At 45.9% G+C, this 21,102-nt stretch overlaps 1 protein-coding gene and 1 long non-coding RNA gene across 3 annotated transcripts; both read right to left on the reverse strand.

Annotated features, from left to right (window-relative positions):
- Window positions 1-3,275: 3,275 nt before the first annotated feature.
- On the reverse strand, window positions 3,276-5,359 carry LOC102099109 (E3 ubiquitin-protein ligase Topors-like). The gene is made up of 2 exons (XM_005530775.2): window positions 5,330-5,359; window positions 3,276-4,691 (listed from the first exon to the last, which is right to left on the reverse strand). Exons 1-2 carry the CDS (start codon window positions 5,357-5,359, stop codon window positions 3,276-3,278), a joined length of 1,446 nt encoding a protein of 481 aa, XP_005530832.2.
- A 9,821-nt stretch (window positions 5,360-15,180) lies between these two features.
- Window positions 15,181-21,058, reverse strand: LOC148184467 (uncharacterized). 2 transcript variants are annotated; one of them, XR_015772429.1, is made up of 3 exons: window positions 20,820-21,058; window positions 15,774-16,041; window positions 15,181-15,446 (listed from the first exon to the last, which is right to left on the reverse strand). It is a non-coding gene; the product is annotated as an uncharacterized LOC148184467 (long non-coding RNA). The 2 variants fall into 2 exon arrangements; XR_015772430.1 differs by lacking the exon at window positions 20,820-21,058 and adding an exon at window positions 16,651-16,695.
- Between the last annotated feature and the right edge of the window lie 44 nt (window positions 21,059-21,102).

The following is a 21,102-nucleotide window of genomic DNA, read 5'->3' on the forward strand; positions in this document are numbered from 1 at the left end:
CAGATGCAAAGTCATGCCTTTGAAAAGAAAGTAGAAAAAAGCCTATTTCTTCCTTTGCTATATTTATAATACGTTTAAGTGTTGTGTTCCGGGGCTGCAGCATCGTTTCCAGGGAGGCTACAGTTTACCAGTGACCGGCATGGGACTCCACGAGATGGGTTTCTGCTCAGGAAATCATTTCTTCAACACAGGAAAAAACTCAGCTTAGATCCAGAGACAGAGAGCCCCGAACAGAGGCAGGGTGGTGGGTTTTGTGGGACAGAACCAGGGTGGAGTTTAAGGTTGGGGTGTAATAGGAACATAGCAAGGGAGAAACCCCAGGGGCTCAAACCCAGTCTGAACTCCCTGGGCTGCCACCCCACAAGGCCACTGCAGGAGGGTCCAGGGTGGGGCAATTCTTCCTGGGCTCATCCCCCCAGGCAGAAGGATGGAATCCACTCTTCCCGGGCTTTAAAACCACGCCTCTCACTTTAACATTGTTTATCTGAAACTTAATCTTTGCCCCTCTGAGCAGGGAGCACCGCACAACTGCCCTTTTAAATTAAACTTTGATTGGAGTTTAGAATGTTTCTAAAACTTATACAATAGAAAACCTAGCCCCGCCTCAAGTACCCGCCTTGCTTTGTGGGACACTGAAAACACTAGCACCCAAAAACAAACACATTGCACAAACAAACACAAAACAAATGAAACTAAAAACAAACACTTAGAACTCAGACAGCAGCTGGGAAAATCAAGCAGTGGGGATAGTTAATAAAAAATAAAGATTTTTTAGCTCAGTGTCTTCCAGTTTTTGATTTTCTTCTTAGGAGGGGACTAGTTCTTTGATCTCCTCTTAAGAGGGGCAGAGTTCTTAGTGTTCTGCCTTGCCTCTGGCACTGATATCATGGGTGTTGCCATTCCAGATGGTCCTGATAAAATGCTGACTTTTGGAGCTCAGGTTGTAGTTTCCACTTTCTAGGGGGGGCTGTTATCCACAAGGGAAAAGGCACAGCCCCCAGAGTTGGAGCATCTGGAGAAAGGGGTGGAACCAGAGGAGTTACTTGGGGAGAAGGGAAGGCTTAGGGGCCGGAAAAGAATGAGTGAGGGTGGGAAAGAGTGATCCCAGACAGCATGGCCAGTGCCACCTTGGGAAGGAGGGGGTCTAGGACAACATGGCATTTCCATTTCCTGGACAGGGAGCAGGGAATATGGAAAGACAGGGGGTGAAGGAGGACACGAGACAGCAGGCAGATGGTAGCAGACCCATATCACTTTGGATGTTCTCTGTCCCTTGCCTACCTTCAGAAAAAGGGGGATTGGGTGGCTTAGAGGCACATGGGTGATGGGAAGTTGACAGCAGCTGAGCCATCTTGGTATTTTTCACCCTTTGCCCTGCTCTAGGGAATAAAATGTTAAGGAGTTGATATAAAGTTCCAATGTTAATTATGAATTGTTATGTAAATCAAGTTTCAATGATTAGTTATGAAATGCTGATCTGATGTTAACTCCCTTACCATCAGGTATTGCCCCTGCCGCTCCATGTTCATCCAAGATGGTGAACCACTTAAGACTATAGAGAAGGAGATTACATCACCTAGTATGTAAATATGGGACTCGCATAAGACTTAGCAGAGAGAGAATTACCTAGCAAGGACCCCTAAAACAATGAGCCACTGTGCAAATAAAGAATTGGAGTAACACCTCTGACCAGAAGAGACATGGGACAACATCAAGGCTCTGGTCAAAACTTCTCACCTTTGTCACCCTAACTAATAGAGCCAAGAGTGCCATAGAGATCATGAATCTAAAGTCAGCAAAGTGTCTAGCTAGAAACTCCTGCTAGGACAGGAGACCCAGACCTGCTGGATGATGGAGCTGACATCTTCCTCCTCCACACCATCTTGGGAGCAGCGGTGGTGTGTGCACACCCCATGGGCCCTCTTCTCCGACTGTTTCAAATAAAGCTGCAAACATTAAAGAGCTGTTTCCCTGATATTCATAACTCATAACTTTAACTCATGAATTAAAGTATTAATAAAATAGTATTTAAGCATCAGGTAGTGTTGCAGTGCCTCTGTGTTCTTTGTGTTGTAAATATTATGTTCTGTTAGTATGCTCTGTCACCCTTCAGTTCAGTTGGTTTGCCGCAAGTTGTACACCCCCAGCCGTCTGCAAATCCGTGTTACAGCCCTGCCTCCTCGCCCAGGATGTTCTCTGTCCCTCCCCGCTGGGGTATCAGTCCTATGTTAAGCTTTCCCCCTTGAGTGTCAATCCACTCTGATCCCTGCCCCTACTCCAGTGAGTTCCTGTCAATCCTGCCTTGTACCAACCCCTGGCTTGGACCTCCCCTTTGGAGTTCCTCTAAACCACAATGCCCCAGTGGATTGTTCATCTGCTTGTTAGTTTGTGTCCCCTCTTTGTTTTTCCTCATTTGTTGGAACTCAGTGAATCTCACCCTCTGATCCTCCCCTGAGTTTTCCCTATTGGTCAAGAATTTGTAACCACACCCTGAACTGCCCCTATATATATTCCCTATACCCCTTTGATTTTTGCTATTTGTCCCTGACCCCTTCAGACAATAAACCAGATCCTGAATCCCATACAAAGAGCCTCCTCCTCAATCCTTGCCTCCACACTCAGCTCTAACTATCAGGACATGCTGTCAAGCAATAGCTGTAAGCTCCACTCCAGGTCATCCTGCTCCTGGAGTGTGTCCCATTCTTGGTGTGGTGCCTTGGTGGTGGTGAACTAGCCTGGGTCTCTGGCACCATGTCAAGGTAGAACCACACCTCTGCCTTTAGAAGAGACACTTTCCAATGCCTTAGCCTTGCTTGCTGAGCTGATGTTCCAGGCTGCACTGTCTGCCAGATTAGGCAACTTGATTTTGAACAATGAGATCCAGTCATGCAGTGAGGAGATAAACTCACATCCGTTATAACACCTTTTGAGGCAACTCATTAAATCAGTCTGACTGTGAAGTCCAGCACACCTGATGGCATTAATCTAATATCTCATCAACCTGGCCCTGAGGTTATCAGTGGACAGCTGTAATTACAATTGATTGAAAAGACATTTTCACCGAGGAGCTTCTGTTTCCTGGAATTCAGGCATTTCTGAGTATTTTTCGTGCATTGCCCAGTCCAGTCATTCCAGTCTTATTATCTCCTGGCAGGCATACACAGCTTTTTAGTAACTTAAAATCAAGGTATGAAATTGGCAATACTCTGATGACAGGCAAGCTTTAAAGTTAAGCTCTAAAGACAAGCTCATAGGGTCTTTTAGTTTCACTGTATCTATCTTCTGCAACTTCCTACATCCTCCCTGTAGGGTGGGGAATGAGGTGAGAAGCTCCTGCTTGGTTCACTGTCACTCCAGCTGTGACACTGGACTGGTAGCTGTTTCTTGACATCTTCCCTTTTCTCTTCCTTGATGGACTCCTCAGAGTCAGAGGACAGCTCAACCACTTCTGGGGTTCTCTCAGCTAATGGCTTAACATACCCAACAATGACACAATTGTCTGAGGAAGAGCCACTGTCGTTTGAGTCAGCATTAGCCTGTAAGCCAGTTTGCAGTTTGGTTCTCCGACTCCCTGAAGCAGAGTCCTCATCAGAACTTTCTGAGGACTCCAGAGGAGAAGCTATGGTTGCACGAACCTCTTCTGAAATGGAATAGGAAGGCCCTGGAGTTTCATCATCCCAGGGGGCCTGGCCAAGACCAGGTACAGACAGACTATTATCTGGCCCTTGTGGGTACACCACATCTGGAGATATTGTAATAATCGAGGAGTCTGAGTGGCTTCCTTCCTCGTATGATGGTGCAGGACAGTCATAATTGGCATGCTGATCATATGCTTCTAAGTTAAAAGGACAACGAGCAAAACTGATGAATTCATGCAGGAAGTGTTCTGTCCGATTCAGCAAAAATGGCTTTAAATCATCAGCAAAGGCCTGACTTTCCAGATCATACCTAGTTACGTTACTCATGATTATGTGCTGCACAATATTGATCAGAGATCCGTGGGCACCAAACAGGACTGTAAGTTCTCTCTTCAGCCAAGGAACCAACCGGTGCAGGCAAGCAGGGTTGCGGCGGAAGAACTCTGCCGAAATCTCTCGATAGCGGCCACCGTCCTGAATGCTGCGGATGCGCACGCCGGTGCGGTACAGAGCCCTGCGGAAGCTGATCATGTCCTCCTCCTGAATCTGTCGCAGAGATCTGCCCTCTGCGCTGGCCTTTCTCCTTGAGGCCAGCCTCCTGATCATCTGCTGAATCTCTCTGTGTCTCCGGCGCGTCGGCTCACTCGACAGCCCTTCAAACAGCATCCCGTTATCTGGAGGGGACAGCATCCGCCGGGAAGGGGAACTGCGCGCGCGGCGCTCCCGCGTTAAGGTAGTGCGATAACGAAATCTCCGGCCGTCAGGGCTGGCAAAGGAGCTAGTTTCTAAAGGGCTGAGTACGTACTCCTTGAAGTCATCTTCGGCACGAATCGTATGGAAAATGGAAAAAAAGGGTTGCTTGCAGAGTGGGCATTCTGCTTTGTTTTTTGACCATTCCTGGACACAGCGGAAGCAGAACCTGTGCAAGCAGCGATCTAGATATGCAACGTTGTCAAATCTATCCAGGCAGATGGGGCATTTGGAGCTGGGAGATGCATCTGTCGGCAGCTTACTGGTGCTGGCTTTTGGCGAAAAATTGCTATCTTCTGTAATCTCTCAGCTAACAGAAAGCACCTAGTACCTCCCACATTTTAGGATTACCATTTGGCTAGTCGGGTCATTCCTGCCACAAAATACCTAGGAGTATGAGTCACATCCTGACCTGTGAAGGATGGGCTGAGTTTACTCACTAAGATCAGTTTTTTGAAGCAGATGCTCTGTGTGCATCTCCTGTCTCTGCTCTTGGCTCTTAGCCAAAGGGTGCCCACAGAGTCCCAACTTGCAGTAGAGATTAGAGGGTCTTTTTTTTTTCCTTTCCTTTAGTTCCCTGCAGTCTCAAGGACTGGTCTTAAGCAGCCATCTCATTTTGATATGAGCTGCAGGCAGCTGTTGGATGGAAGCATTGCTCACTAATATGTGAATGGGAATTGAGTCAGAAACTCAGAAATAAAAGGTTTAGCTTCCACAACTGCTTCTTTAAGCCACACAGTTCTCACAATCTAGTGAGCTATTTTACTTTATAAAATAATCATGTTCTAAGGGAAAAAAATAAAATTTGCTTTAAATGAAAATTAATTATTGTCGTCTAAGCAATAACACAGACTCAGTCTCCTGGACATGAAAGAACATATACAGTCTAAACCAGTATCATAATCGAAAAGATCAAGTATGTACACCATGTAGTTACTTACCAAAGAGACCGAGTATTTGCAAAATTGCATGCCCCTCTTTAGGAGTTCCCTGGGTAACAATTGAAAGGGAAGATAGAAAAAAATTAGCGTGATCTGCCTTTATTTCTGAACATGGAATAATATTTAATATTCCCTGGCACAGGGTCTCCTATGCAAAGCCTTCAAGCTCTGAAATGCATTGCCTTCTACCAGTAAGCTGTACATCCTCCCATCATTCCTCACGCTCCTGCAGGGATGCACATCCACTGGCCAAACAGTGCCCACATTAGCAACCTGACGCCTTAAATGCACTCAATGCCTTCCCTGTGGTTGGCTGATGGCAAAGAATCAAGTTAAACTGGAAAGGTCAAGTGGAAATCACTGAACAGAGTGAGCCATATTGCAGACACAAAGTGAGCAATGAGTTCTCAAGCTATGTGAGAACTGGGTCAAAAAGGGCCTGAAACAGAAGCTGTTAAGCAAAGGAAGAAACCAAAGTTGTTATTTCAAAGATGGTCCATGTGGCAATATTGTTCTGTGGCCAGGATCTGCTTTGCTTTTGGCTCTGCTCAAGACTGAAGGCAGTGTAGAACTGTAAGACAGCAGAGACTGTACAAAACAGATGCAAGCTGCATTGGGAGCAGCAGCCATTACAAAAGCAGGAAGGTGAGCTGGAAAAAGCAAAACCAACAATCCTGATAAAGGGAAGAAATTATATCACATGCTTTTACAGATAGGCAAGGACAGCATTGAAAACCTTTCACACTCACTAATAGGGAAAACCACATATACAGAACTTTTAACCTTCAAAGGGTTTCATGCATATTGTTCTCTTAGGTCACAATGTCTAAGCTTCCAGCCTGTCCACACAGTGACTAACTCCAGTGCCTAAAAAGAAGAGCAGTAAAACCAGCAGTGACTCCATCCTTCTGAGAGAAGGATATTAGCAAGACAGTACTTACAAGAATCCCTGTAATACACTTTGGTAGGTATTTCAAAACTGACAAAGGTGTTGCTTTGTGATCCTGGACAGCTTCTGGTCCTTCATTGCAATGTATTGATAGCACTGAATGTAGAAACAGGGAACATTGGAAAAAAAAGATGCATAGCAGGTGTGAACACTACTAAGATAACCTATGCTTTCCCTTGTTGAATAAAGTCAGAAAAAGCATTCCAACCCAAGACTGCAGAAACTGGTGTAAGACAATAGCAGAATCCTGCACTGAAAAATTTAACTGGGAATTTGTATGGAAATACAATTTCACTAGAAGCCTTAGCCAGTTACCCTCAAATTATTTGTCCTTGTGTCTCTGAAAAAAACTGCCAACACTGTGAACAGGGACTGAAGTGACATCCTACTATAACAGCAGCTCCTTATAGAGGATGAGCCAGGTCAAGTTGAGACCATAAGGGAGAGAATAACAAAGTTAATTCACATCCTCTCTTGCTTCCATGACAGCTGAGCCCTGCACACAGAAGGGCTTCTGGGGCTCCCTCCTCTGCTCCTTGTATGCAGTGGAAATGCTGCTTTTATTGTATGCCACATCATTATGTTGCAGCTGGAGAAAGAATAAAAAAACAAGCTCTTTTTGTACTTGCCTATAAACGGTCAGGTCATGAAATAAATAAATAGCAGCAAATTGTGAGATCCATTCAAACTGCAGCTCTGCAAGCACAGAGTATTCCCAGGTAAGCAGCCACTTGTCCATTTAATTATCTTCCCTATTTTTTTTTTTTTTTAAATTAAACATACTTTAGACATATAAACAGCCAGTATGGAAAAGCCTGATTTTCAGAGCCCCATCATGCTCTGTAAATGTGGCAAGTTCTCAGAGTCAGGCGGATGCTGCAAATTTAAGTTACATAAGCAACTTTCACTAGAGAATATATAAAATGTCGAAATCTGATACTATGCCTTATGTTCCTCTGTTTCAGAGTACAAAAGTTAAGAACTGCTGCAAAACCCCCAAAGGTTTTCAGTCACAAAGGTACAATCTACATGCTTTGAGCTTTAGATATTTGAGGAGCCTTTTAAGATGAAACTTGGTGATTTGAGAAGATTTAAAGGTTTAATTTTTTATTGAATTTGTTTAATTTTAGCATTCCTGGAGTGTGGAAAGTTAGGTGTCCAGCTAGATTCCACAGTTTTTAAGACTTTTTTTTTTTTTTTTTAATTCTGAGGTAAAATAACTTATCTTGATAATCACAAAAAGGCAGTTTACAAATATAATCACGTGTGCTTTCCTTTACATGGACACATGATTAAACTGGCTGCCAGCAAAACAGCTGCTAAATGCTAGGAAGGTTTGCAATCAGCCTGCAATATAAAAATCTACACGCCCTCCATCCAAATTTACATGGCATAGTACTACATAAAGAGATAACATAAACACTGAGCAGAAAGCAACCACATGAAATAAATGCAGCAAATATTTGCTTATCCAGCCACTAAAAAAGGAAAATGCAACCTAGACTGAGACAAAAATGGAGAGTCCTTGTTTTTCATATGATACAAGCTATTATCATACTCTTGCTTAAAAAGCCATGTGAACAAGTTGAAGTTACGTTGTGGTGGAAGGAGAGCACAAGCACACTCGTGCTGTGCCACATCATATTCGTTGTGTTTTAGAGAAAACTTAGCTCATTTCTTGCAGCACTTGTGAAAGCAGGACAAAAAATAGATGAGGGTAGGGCAAGAAGAGAATTTGAAATACAGAAACAGAGCAAACCCCCATTCTCTTTTTCAAGTTTCAAAGGCATCCTTGTTTCCATATGTATATCTGAAAATTGAAAGTGCAAATTTACTTCTACCCTTTTGGATGTGATACTGTATGAATTTGTAATGGGCTTACAATCTGAAGAGATACAACCTGGAGCCCAAGCCATCTCTGAAGCACCAGCAAAACAAAACCTGTGCAGGATGCAGCAGCCAAGATCAGTACATAGCAGCAGGTCAGCCCCTCAGCTTGGTCTGAGCTGCTTGTACTTCACAGACCATAAAAATAGAAAGTGGCAGGTTTTCAAGAAAGCACCAGCATTCCGTAGTGCTGCAGGTTAATGATATTCTGTTAAAGCCATATGGATCACTGTCATGCAGACACTAAGGAGGAAGGAGAAGGGGACAGGGTGATGAAGAAAACTGAGACAAGAGAATGGGAAAGCTGAGCAAGAGAAGCTGCATCTCCCCTGGTCTCTGTTGCTATCACACAGTCAGGAGGTCATCCTGAATATGGAAATTTAATATGCTGTCCTGGTCTAGGGAAAATTTTGGAGAAAACCTCTGAATGGGGTCCCTCCAGAAAGCAAGTTCAAGCGGCCCCTCCCTCAACTGGTTCGGGAAAATATTTCCTTAGAGAAAAGTGGAAAAAACCTGTTTATTTAATAGAAATTGAGTAATGTTAAACAATAAAACCTCTTGCTGTTCAAAGAGATGGCACATCCAGGAAAGTCCTTGTCGTGGGGTGTAGCTGGGCTCGCTCAGTCTCTTATCAGTCCTTCTGATGCTGGAAAGTGCCAAGGCCCAGGTCTTGATGGACCACAGGTGTGAGATCCCGGTATGTGTCTGGGTTTTCAGTCCAGAGCAGGTTTGAACAGATCCAAGAAATAGGAAACCAGTCCAGGGAACTTCTCTGCCTCAGCTAGCTTAAACTAACCAAAAGCAAAGGAAAGCTCTGTCCTGCAGTCTGTCCGTGCTGCAGACACGACAGTCCAAGGATGTGGGTGATGTCCAAGGATGTGGGGGAGTGATGTTTTTCCTCAACACAAACTGCAGCTTCTTCTTCTCCCCTTGACTCTTGGAGCCAGTCATAAAGGTGCAGAACTTAATATGTAACATAAACCAGGTGACTGGGGATACAGACATCATAAAGTCACCCCATGACATATGCCCACTCCCTGGGCCCAGGTAGAAACACTGGTTCCAATGTCTGCTCCTCACAGAGATTCCCAATCTGGCACAAGGTAAAAAGCAAATTAGGATCTGGCTGAGAATCATATAATCCAAAACTACTCCCTCAGATATTCCTTTGGACAGCAGCCAACTTTTGTGCCTGATGCCAGACTCTAGGTAATGCAGCATCAGCCCCTTATGGCCTGAAAATTGAAAGTGCAAATTTACTTCTACCCTTTTAGATATGATATTGTACAAATTTGTAATGGGCTCACAGTCCGAAGAGACACAACCTGGAGCCCAAGCCATCTCTGAAGCACCAGCAGAACAAAACCTGTGCAGGGATACAGCAGCCAAGGTCAGTTCATAGCAGCAGGTGAGAGAAAGGTGGGAGAGAAAGACCCCAGCTGCTGCCTGTGCTGGTGTGGGTGCTGTGTGGGGAGGAGGCCAGCAGGCATAGCTTTGCAGCCTGCCTTGAACCAGAGGCATATCCATACAGAGACATCAGGGTCAGACAGCACTTCAGGTGAGACACTCCTCTAAAAAGGCTCCAGGTTACGTGCAAAACCTAGTCATCATTTATGCAGGCAGCTAAGAATGAGGAGAAGAGGATGGTCTGTGTGCTGGTTTTGGCTTGGGTAGCCAAAACTTTCTTCACAGTGGCAGGTACGGGGCTTTGTTTTGGATTTGTGATAAACACAGGTTGATAGCACAGGAATGTTTTTGTTACTGCTGAACAGTTCTTGCACAGAGCCAAGGCCTTTGCTGCTCCTCACTTACCCCACCAGTGAGGAGGCTGAAGGAAGGAGGCTACACAAGGAATTGTGAGGGGACACAACTGACCTAAGGAATATCCCAGTGCCATACCTTACAGTGCCATGCTTAGCACACAAATCTGAGGGGGAAAGAGGAAGGAAAAGGAGTTGAGATTCATGGCGTTAGTCTTCCCAAGTCATCCTTACACATGATGTAAGCATGATGAGCAGCATCTCCCTGATCTCCTGGAGATGGGTGAACAGTTGCCTGCCTGTGGGAAGCAAAGAATGAATTACTTGATTTGCTTCACTTCTTTAACTGTGACTCCTACTTTCTGTAGGAGTTAAACTGTCTTCATCTCAACCCAGGTGTCCCTGCCGTAGAACGGGAGGAGGATTCTTGAGATAGATTTCTTGGACGAAAATAAAGTGCAAACGCAGCAGTATTGTATCTGAGAGCTGTTCATCGATAAAGAAGGGGAAGTGTTCCTACCCAAGTGGGACAGAAAAGAGAGCAGAGAGGGAAAAGGCGAGGAAGAAGCAGAAGACGGGGCCAGGTCGCTGCGCCCGCTGAGGGTCAGCTGAGCGGCCGGAGCTCGGCAGCTGCGAGCAGCTCAAGGCTGCGCAGTTCTCGCAGCGTCCGGGCGCGATTCCCGAGCGGCGGCGGCGGCGGCGGCGGCAGCGCGTCCCCGGCGCGGGCGAGCGAGCAGCGGGGCTGGGGCACGGCGGCAGGCGGGGCGGGGGGGTCGGTGGGGGGCGGCTGCGGGGAGGCCCGGGCGGGGAAGCTCCGTAGCGCTGGGATGCGGCGGCACGGCCTGCCGCGGGGAAGCGGCACCGCGGGCAGGGAGCGGCACCGCGGGCAGGGAGAGGCCGGGGGCGAGGAGGGCCGAGCCGACATCCCGCCGAGAAACTAAAGCACGGTGACCTCGGCTGTGTGGCAGTTAATTGCTTTTGTGTGTTACGGCTCCTCCCGGAGCCCGATTTCCCAGGCATCCGGGCACCTGCCCCACCGGCAGGTCGGGTCACTCGCAGCCCGGTCGTGGAAGCTTTCCCTGCCCTGCTCGGCTCCCAGCACGTGTACAGCCCTTACAGCAATTTTCCACCTCACTTATAACACACGTTGACGCATAAATAAAAATCAAATTGGTCCCTTTCTGGTATGTGAATTTATGATTCAAAAGGTACCATATAGTGATACAGAAATACCAAATAATGAATAGCAACCCTGCAAGGATTTTAGTTTGGTGCTTGTTTGTAGCTAAAGCTGAATTCATTTGCGTTACCTCAGGAACCTGGACGCTCAGCACGTGTTTGTATGTGAACAGTCACCTTGAAGTCACTGCGAACAACTATCACAGTCATGGGAAGCTTCATGTCTAACACGGATCTTAAGCCTACTGCAGATGTTTACACAGAGCTTGATATTTAAAATTTTATGCTTTTATTTATTTTGATGGGTTTATTTGCCCCAAGTCAGGTGAATAATTTGTATGGGTTTTGAATTTATTCTTCTAAAGAAAGGAAAAGGGGAAGGAATTGAAAAGGAGACTGTGGGACAAATTTCTCCTTCTTGCAATAAGCACTTCTACCTGCTGCAAAATGTATTGTCTACCCACAGTTACATCTGAAAAGTGACAATAGAGAACACAGATGTGTTTTCCTGTGTTTGAGAGCCTTTGTAGCAATGTGGAGTGACAGCAGGATGACTGGAGCTGATGAAAAAAAGATATGATTATCAAGCTGCATAACCAGCAAATTATTTCACTTGTTTGGGTTTAAATTCTTTTTCCTTTTGTGATTTAATGCTGGCACTGAGCTTTTGGTTCACAATAAAAAACAAAATATGGCCCTAATTACAGTTCATCATGTTCATAATTTTTAAGTGATTACTTTGCTGCTTGAATCAGTGCAAGGATAAAGTCAAAATACCATTTATATCATTTGCAATGGAGAACTGTGAAAACCACTCTACCAAAAAAGAGTTTGTTGAGTAAAAATCTGTTGTCTTAATGACTGTAATCAGTAACACACGTAGTGTGAACAAAGTAAATGCTGTCTTTGTCTACTGGTCATGTTGTGCTCTTAGCTGCTGCAATTATTTCAAAATGAGTGGAAGAAAATGCCTTTTCCTCTTCCTTAGAGTGACTGTTGTCCTTCTGTTCTTAAGTGTGATGTGTGCCACAGAGGAAGGAACTAAATTAACTTACTGCCTATGTTTTTCCATCTCTCCAAGTCCAGAAATCACTTTTAGAGCAATCCTGAATAGCCACACATCTGTACCCAGTTGAAAGATTATTATGACATTATTATTATTAGAAATCACTGCAGCAACAACTTGCCAAATGAACCGTTAAAAGCAAGCCAGACTCACTGAACCACAGTAAAATCGATTAACGGCTGCTTGGGGCAACATATGGTCTTTGAAGGTCTTTATCTTTTTAACCATTTGTCTCTTCCAGTGTTTGTGGCAGAGCCCTCCACCTTTCCTTCATTTGAATTTAAAGAGCCATTTCAAAAACTCCTCTTAGTGATAAGCTCATGTAGTGGTGTGTCACTGTTCAACTGGACCTCTACTAACATGTGGGAATTTGAATTAAAGGGAGGAAACGCCTTTTACTATAAAGGAAAGCGGTGTGTTCTTTATGCTTTGGGAACTTCACTTGAGCCTTCCTGGCTGTTGCTTTGCCCTGTGCCCTGAGCACCCCTTTTGTGGTTGTTGTTTTTGAGTCTGAAGTTTCAGAGATGATAAAGAATTTTTTCTTCAGATGACAAAAACACAATTCCCATAAACAGAGTTTCCACAGTCAGAGCCCACTGTGCAAACCCTGAGCAGCAGCTTGCCCGTGCCTTAGAGCATGTGCCAACACTGCCGTCTAGCTTCCACAAGGCTTTGTGAACTTTTGCTTCTTGGTTGCTTGTGTTCATGTATTAACACAGCTTTGTCAAGCCTCTCTTGGTGAGTCAAGGTCCTGTAGTATTGACTTCTGTTTGGAAACACAGAATCATTTGTGGTCACGGCACAAGATGAGAGGTGGAAGACTGCAGCAATGAACATCAGAGGAGATCTGAAGTGGTAGTGTATCAAGAAATCTCACCGTCTGTGTTTGCAGATAGGGAAATTAAACCCATCTGTCCAAACTCTTGCAAGATACCTGGCAGCACAGCAAGGCAGAAAAAACAATTCCAGGTCTGTTCAGTATTTCTAATGACAAAGCATTTGCAATGTCACTGAACAGGGTCTCCTGACATATCACCCCCTGATATGTCCTTTGGGCTCAGTGTTGAATGTGTGTGTGTGTGTGTGTGTGTCTCCCTTATCCTTCCGTGTCTCATACCACAAATACAACGTTTTTATTCTTTCCCCACAGCAGCTGTAGTTTTTGCTTCTCGGTCTATGGTGACCTGGAGCTACTTGTCTGAAGTAGTTTGAAGTACTGTGTTTAGGTTTTATATGCATCTTTTTTCTTGTCATCTTGGGATTTTAAAAGTTTGCATGGTTTCCATTTACCATGAACTTGCAGTTGTTTACCAAAATCTGTATTTATGTAGCCTTTAGGTTACAGATGGTACTGCATAAATAATAAAGAAGATAATGAAAGCATATAAATTTTTTTAAAGAGGCAGAAAGTTCTGTTAGGGCTCTAGAAATCGCACAATTCCTCCATTTTCAAACAGCATGTAATGCAAGAATGTAGCAATTATGCTTGAGCTTTCTGTGCGGTGTAACCACTTCCCTGGGTGTTCCAATGCCTGACCATCCTTTCAGTGAAGAAATCCATCCTGATGTCCATTCTTGGCACAACCTGAGGCTATGTCCTCTCCTCCTGTCAGTAGCAGCCTGGGAAAACAGGCTGATCCCCACTTTCAGGTGGTTGTAGAGAGTAGTGAGGTCACCCCTGAGCCTCCTTTTTCTGCAGGCTAAAAATCCCATGTCCCTCAGCTTCTCCTATAGAACTTAATATGCTCTCCACCAGCTGTATTCCCCTTCTCTGGACACTCTTCAGCACTTCAGTGTATTTCTTGCAGTGAGGGGCCCAGAACTGGACACAGGACTTGAGATGTGGTTCACTAAGTACAGGGGCATGGTCACTGTCCTGCTCCTGCTGGCCACACTAATTCTGGAACAGGCCAGGATGCCATTGGCCTTCTTGGCCACCATGGGCACATGGCTGGCTCATGTTCAGGCACTGTCAACCAGCACTCCCAGGTCCTTTACTTCTGGGTTGATTTCCAGCCCCTCCTTCCCCAGGCTGCAGCTCTGCACAAAGTTGTTGTGTCCCAAGTGAAGGACCTGGCACCTGGCCTTGTTTAACCTCACACACAACTGGCCTTGGCCCACGGATCCAGGCTGTCCAGATCCCTCTGCAGAGCCTTCCTGCCCTCCAGCACATCAGCATCTGTGTCACAGATTGTCATCTGTGTGCAGATTGTCATCTGCAAAGTGACTGAGGATGCACTTGACCCCAGATCATCAGTGAAGATGTTAAAGAGGACTAGCCCCAGCACAGACCCCTGAGGGACACCACTGGTGCCCAGCCCCCAGCTGGATGCAGCAACAGTCACCACCATTCTCTGGGCCAGACCATCCAGTCAGTTCCTAACCCAGCACAGATTGCTCCTATCCAAGCCGTGGGCTGCCAGCTTTTCCAGGAGTGTGCTGTGGGAGACAGTGTCAAAGGCCTTGCTGAAGTCCAAACAGACAACATCCACAGCCTTTCCTGCATCCACCAGGTGAGTCACCTGGTCATAAAAGGAGATCAGGTTGGTCAAGTAAGACTCCCTTTCCTAAGCCTATGCTGTCTGGGCCTGATCCCTTGCCTGTCCTGTACATGCCATGGGGACACACTCAAGAAAATATGTTCCACAACTTTCAACTTAACCAGGTTAAGCTGTCCTTACATATTCTTATCAACCTTATAATTAACATGTATCCATGGGTACTGTTTCATGTTAATGAGATAAGGTAGTATTTGAAGGAGAATCTTTTGTCTCCATTAAAGCAGCTGTTAGTGTGGCTGCATACCTGGGTGAATCAACTAATCATTTCATTAAACAAAAGTCCTCTCAGCTATGCTAATCAAAAGCATGCTGATCACAATTTTCCAAACAAACCCCCTGAAACCTAAACAAACAAACCACTTCAAGACTAATAAACCAGTCTTGCTCTGATATATAAGCTGTGCTTTATTAAAAAGGATTAAAAAGAAAAAAAAAGATCTGAGGGGGATTTCATCAGCATTATGCATATATTCCTTTAGCCATCTCTGGTGATGTCATCTGAATGGTTAATGCTGCCTAAACATAATTATTTGCTGTATAATTTTGAATATGACAGGAAACACAGGCATTCTGCTCTGAACTGCATCTTCTTGGGTGAGAAGAAGATGGTGGATGCTGTACATTGACGCAAAGCCCTTCTTATTAAATCCCAGAAGCAGGTTGAGGGGGTTTCTATGTTATTCTTGACTTCTGTGAGCAAGCACATGAGCAGACGCTGAACAGAGTTTGAAAAAAAAGGAGAGGTGAAATATATAACACTGTCAGTGAGCAGCTTCATAGACAGCTTTTTCAGAGAGAGCTAAATCAGTGTATTAAAAAATGAGACAACTGGCTTTAAAACTTCATAGGTGTGGTTTAAGCCCAGCAGGCAGCTATGTACTATGCAGCTGCTTTCTCACTCCCCCTCCAGCAGGATCAGGGAGAAAATCAGAAGAGAAAAAGTAAAAAACCTTTTGGGCTGATATAATAACAGCTTAATAGGCAAAGCAAAAGACACATACAAGTAAAACAAAAAAAAGCAAAACAAAACAAAGTGCTTTACCACAGGCAGGCAGGTGTTCAGCCATCTCCAAGAAAGCAGGGTTCCATTATGCATAACAGTGACTTCAGAAAAGAAATACCCTCCCCACTGATTCCTTCTTCTTCACCCAGATTTATATATGACCATGATGCCACAAAGGTGTGGGATACCCCTTGAGTCCACTGAGGCCAGCTGTCCTGTCAGTGTCCTATCTTCTCCCAACTCTTTGTGTACCTCCTCCCTGATGGTGTGGGTGAAGAGCAACGAAGGCCTTGGCTGTGTGGAAACCCTGCTCAGCAGTAACAGAAAGTGTTTTATGTTATTATTGTTCTTTTAAGTGCAAATCCAAAACACAGCCCCAAACTAGCCACTGTGAAGAAAACTACCCCAGCCAAACCCAGTACATTCCCTACTGCTTACTTCATACAATTTACATCATGCTGTAGTTCTACATGATTTAATAGAATCTCATTGACAACCCCACCCCCTCTCCATACTTTGATAAAATACACAGATATCATTCTGTTAGTCTATGGACATTGCCTGAAAATCCCCATCAAATGTTAACACGTCCATAGAATGTCAACTGATTTAATTTCAGGGCCCATGAGCTGGGGCTCTGTCTGTTCTGCTGGTCACTCAGGACAGGATAGGAGATGAGAGGTGATGTGGTGTAGTAGTGTGGCCTAGAGCCAGGTCAGGTCAAGTCACTGCTGCATTTGCACAGTTTATTCTAAGACTTGTCCTCCGTTGGTTCATGTGGTTCCTATTAGAGTAATTCCTGTAAGTGAAACTCAAATAATGGGTTACAACAATTTAAAGGCACATCCATTACTATTTCTACCTGTGGGCATTCTGTGCCAGATTGAAGGGTATAACAGTGTAATGAACTCCTCACCTTGCTTCTAGTCTGGCTAGCAACAAGGGGCTCCTGTTATAGCAGTTACAGGGTCCACCACAGTCCTCCATGGGATGCAGAGGGACAGCCTGCCTGACCATGGCTTCACCATGTGAAGTGACTGCAGGGCTTCATCACGGGGACCACCTCCTGCCCCTCCTTCTTCTTAAGGAAAAGGATTTCTCACACTCTTCCCCTGTACTTTGGATTTATCCACAGGTCACAGTCCCTTTGACTCAAGTTCATACTGGAAGCAGCCTGTCCAGTACAGTGGCAGACAGCTGCAATGCCCTGGCCACCTGCCAGCCCAGGCACATCGTGGCTGTTATCAAAATGTTCCCAGGCACAGCAGAGTGAGATGATAAGAAGCACAGCACTACAGCAAGCAGCACCAACAACCACTGGATTGCAATACACCGTCAGACGAGTGAGCCCTGTGGGCAAGCACTTGAGCCTGCTGACTAATAATTAAACAGCCATAACAGCTGAAAGTTTAATCTAGCACATTCCAGTCTAGACTGTCATAATATGAGCTTTTTGAGCCTGACTTTGGGTCCAAAGGAGGACTGCTGTGGCTTAACCCCAGCCAGCAACTAAGCACCCTGTAACTACTGGCTCACTCATCCGTGGTGGGATGGGGAAGAGAATTGGAAGGGTAAAAGTGAAAAAACTCATGGATTGAGATAAAGACAGTTTAATAGGGAAAGTAAAAGTCACACACAGAAGCAAAGCAAATCAAGGAATTAATTCACTGCTTCCCATAGGAAAGCAGGTGCTCACCCATCTCTAGGAGAGCAGGGCCCTATCATGTGTCAGGATCACTTCGGAAGACTGTGCCAAGTTTGCCATGACTATGAACTTCCTCCCCTTCCTTCTTCTTCCTCCAGATTTATATGCTAAGCATGACACCATACCATATGGGATACACCTTGGGTCATGTGGTGTCAGCTGTCCCAACTGTGTCCCTTCACAAGTCCTTGTACATCCTCAGTGTCCTCACTGGTGGCATGGGTGAGGAGCAGCAAAGGCCTTGGTTCAGCAGAAAAAATGTTACCAGCCCTGTTTTCAGTGCAAATTTAAATCACAGCCTGAAACCATGAAGAAAATTAGTTCTACTCCAGCCAAAACCAGCACCCACTAGACTAGAAGGAGCTATTTTCTAAATCTCTATGAGGTCTTTAATCCCACTTCTGTGTTATGGGGGAGGTAAAAGTAGCTTCTTGCTTCTGCTGTCATGCTGACATGACTTCAGGTCAGCATCAGGATGTGGAATTGAAGATGTTTCTAGGATCCTTGACATTTACTCTAGCATTGAGCTGTGACAGCAGTACAGTAGAGAGGATACAGAGAATAGTCAAGACAGGCTAGAGAACTAGAAGTTCTTGAGTGAGGCTCTCTGTTCTTTTAATATACACAGAAATATCACACAGGTTTCTCAGTTAGCTAAGGTCCATGTCATAAAAAGAAAAAAGTCTCCTTATGCCTTCTTGCTCTCAGTAGGCAAGGTTCTTGTCATCACCAGGGACATTATTGTTTCATCTCTCTTGTGAGCAGTCATAGTCTCTGTTTTGGACTTCAGGGACAAGAGAAAACGGACAGGTCTTGGTCCTCTGGAGATTTTTGCAGAAGCATCCCTGAGCATACACGCCGAGCAGTAGCTAAGATGAAGGCAGAGAAATTCAGCTGCTGTTAGTGCTGCTGCTTCCTCGTAGTCCTGCACAGATCCAGCCTGCTGCGCAGGCAAGCTGGCTTGGAGGAGATGCCAGGGAGTATTTTGCCATCTCGTGGCAGTTCGGAAGTAAAGCATCTATATGATCACAAACACTTGCTGCCCAGAAGAAATAAAGCCAAAAAAAGGGAGATCTCCATCAGAGCTGGCTGGAAGCGACACTTGGAAGGTTTGCAGCAGAGCAGGCCACAGCCCTGAACTGACCAGTACCTGCCCGTGTGCATCCCCAGGTGCATGCCAGTGGTGGAACCTGAAATAAAAGCTGAGAAGATAACACTAAAGAGGACCCAGCCTGGGGCAGGCCAGTGGTCAGAGACTATTTGTAACTCCTGCTCTTGGTGTCATGCTGCTGGAGATGCCCAGCTAGCCATGGAAAGGAGCAGATAACTGAAAGCTGGCGACACCACAGTAAGGACAAGAGCACACTGAAGCTGAGCTCTTATAGTGTGGACAGTGAAGAATGACCCAGCTAGTCTCTTTGGCTCAGAGAAAGTCAGTGGAGAGGCAGAGAGCCTGTCAGCACAGAAACCTTTGGAGGAACACTGCTTTAGGCCTATGACAATTTTCATGTGCTTGCAGGGTGATGTAGCTGAGACAACATTCTTGAACAACTGAGGAATTGAACAACCTTCCACTGACCTTGTTTCCCACAGGAGCTCTGCCTGAGGAAGCATGGTGTCATGCACACCAGAAAGAGGGCTGGGGGTTGTCCCTGGTCAGGGACTGCAGATAACACTGTCAACAGCACAGGCACTGCCAGTGCTGTGGCTGCTGCTCAGGAAGACATGAGATCCCTCCACACTTGTTCCCACAAAGCTGCTGGCAAGGAAAAATCCTGCTGCTGACCAAGGGACCCCTGAAGACCTGACGGCAGAGAAAGGAGGGCCAGGCTCCCCAAGGAAAGGTTATTCCCCAGAGGGTAGTCCCAAGAGATATGTGGAATGAGGTATCTGCCTGTGTGGGCAGTGACAGAGGAGTCACATGAGTTTTGCTTGAGAGGAATGATGAGCTTGTCTTTACAAACAAGCTGTGGGTCAGTTGCTAAGATGTAGCTATCAGTAAGAGACGACAGAAACAATGGGATGGGTTCCAGCAGAAGATCAAAGAGGCACTGAAAGAACACTATGAATTCCATAAAAGTTAAGAAGGGATTATGCATTGGGGGTGGGGGGGGGAAGGTACCCCAGGTATCAGGCGCTCTGGGAAGTCTGTACCTCTCAAGTACCTCAGCCTATGGGGAAAGAGAGAAGGGACAAGCAGCCGGGAATTAGGATAAAAAGGAGGCTGCGCCCTCCAAAAATTTGAGAGACCCCAGGGCAATGCCCCATGGCCTCTCCCTTTATTCGAATAAAGTAAAGGACTCCTCTGTCTCCTTTTTGGACATAAACCTCTGGTGTTTGTGGATTAATTTTCCTGACATGCTCTTCACAGCTGTGTAAAAAATCAGCATCTCAAACCAGATCCATTTGGCTTCCAGAATTGCTTCTTTTCAGCTCAGAAATTATAAGCCCCTGTGAAGAGCCTAGAATGCCTTTCAAGTATACCTTTATATTTCCATGACCCAGAGAGGAACTGTCCGAGTTGGTCCCACTTTGCCTAAGAGCTGACACATGCACACAGCATTTAGCAAGTTGATAGCATACAACTATTTGGGATAGAAATCCCTCCTATTATGCCAGCAATGGGAGTGGGTAAGGGCCCTGATGCTAACAAATGGTGCAGGTAACAGTGAGGCTCCAGGCACTGGGGCAGGATGTGCCCTACTGGGGAGCTGAGGCAAGTAAAATGAGTGAGTCTTGGCACCCACATACAACAGGTCACAGCCCACATGCCTGCTGTGGACACAGGAGAGGTTGCATCTGCCCTGAACACCAGGGAAAATTATTTGGGGCAGGGATGCAACTACTGAGCAAACTTCAAGGTGGGCTACCTGGTGAGAAGTAGGTCATGAAGGAATGGCCCATGTTGCTGCCTAGAGAGATCTTCAGGAGCGGAGTGCCTGTTGGGAAGTGCCAGAGCACACGTTTTGCTCTTGAGCAGGAAGCAGGACCAGCTGGTGCGTGGGAATGAGTAAAATGGCTCAGGATATGGGACAGGGTTATCACATGAACAGAAGGGCACTGCTGGTACTCTGGGGATCTGTGAATTCACGTGTGCTTTTGCAAACTTTAGTCCATACTGACTATGGGTAAGAAAAGGGACAGGGCTAGTTGTGCTCATGTTTTACACAAGTGCTGGTAGTAATAGATGCAGGTACTGTGGCAGGCTGTGCCCCACCTGTGGCAGCCTGCACAGCTAGCCTTGTCCATATCCTTTGCACACCTGTGTCTCCTGCAGGTATGTGCTAGTAAAAATCCGTAAGGAGAGCTATTTTTCTCTTTCCTAATAATGCCTTGTTTTATCTCTCTTCTTTCTTACGTGCTATTTATGTTTTATTTACCCAACCAACCACACCGCTTCTCCAGCTTTCGATGGGTTCCTCTGCACCCTCGGAGACAACGCCGAGCTCCCGCTGCCGCCCCGCGACGGCTCTGCCATTGCCTAGGGCCGTCCGTGGCTCAGGAAGCGGCTCTCCAGCTGCGCAGGGCGGCCACCCGCGGCCCTGGAGAACGAAACCGCAGCTGCGCACCCCCAGGGCAGCCGCCACCTACGGAACAAAGCCCGTTCCGCCGCGACTCCCCTCGCTTTTATTCCCCGGAGTTGCTCGCCGGGCCCCCGGGCAG

Source organism: Pseudopodoces humilis, chromosome 4, assembly GCF_049639895.1.
Source record: "Pseudopodoces humilis isolate 2021_Gansu_Grassland_sample_001 chromosome 4, ASM4963989v1, whole genome shotgun sequence".
NCBI classification, from domain to species: domain Eukaryota; kingdom Metazoa; phylum Chordata; class Aves; order Passeriformes; family Paridae; genus Pseudopodoces; species Pseudopodoces humilis.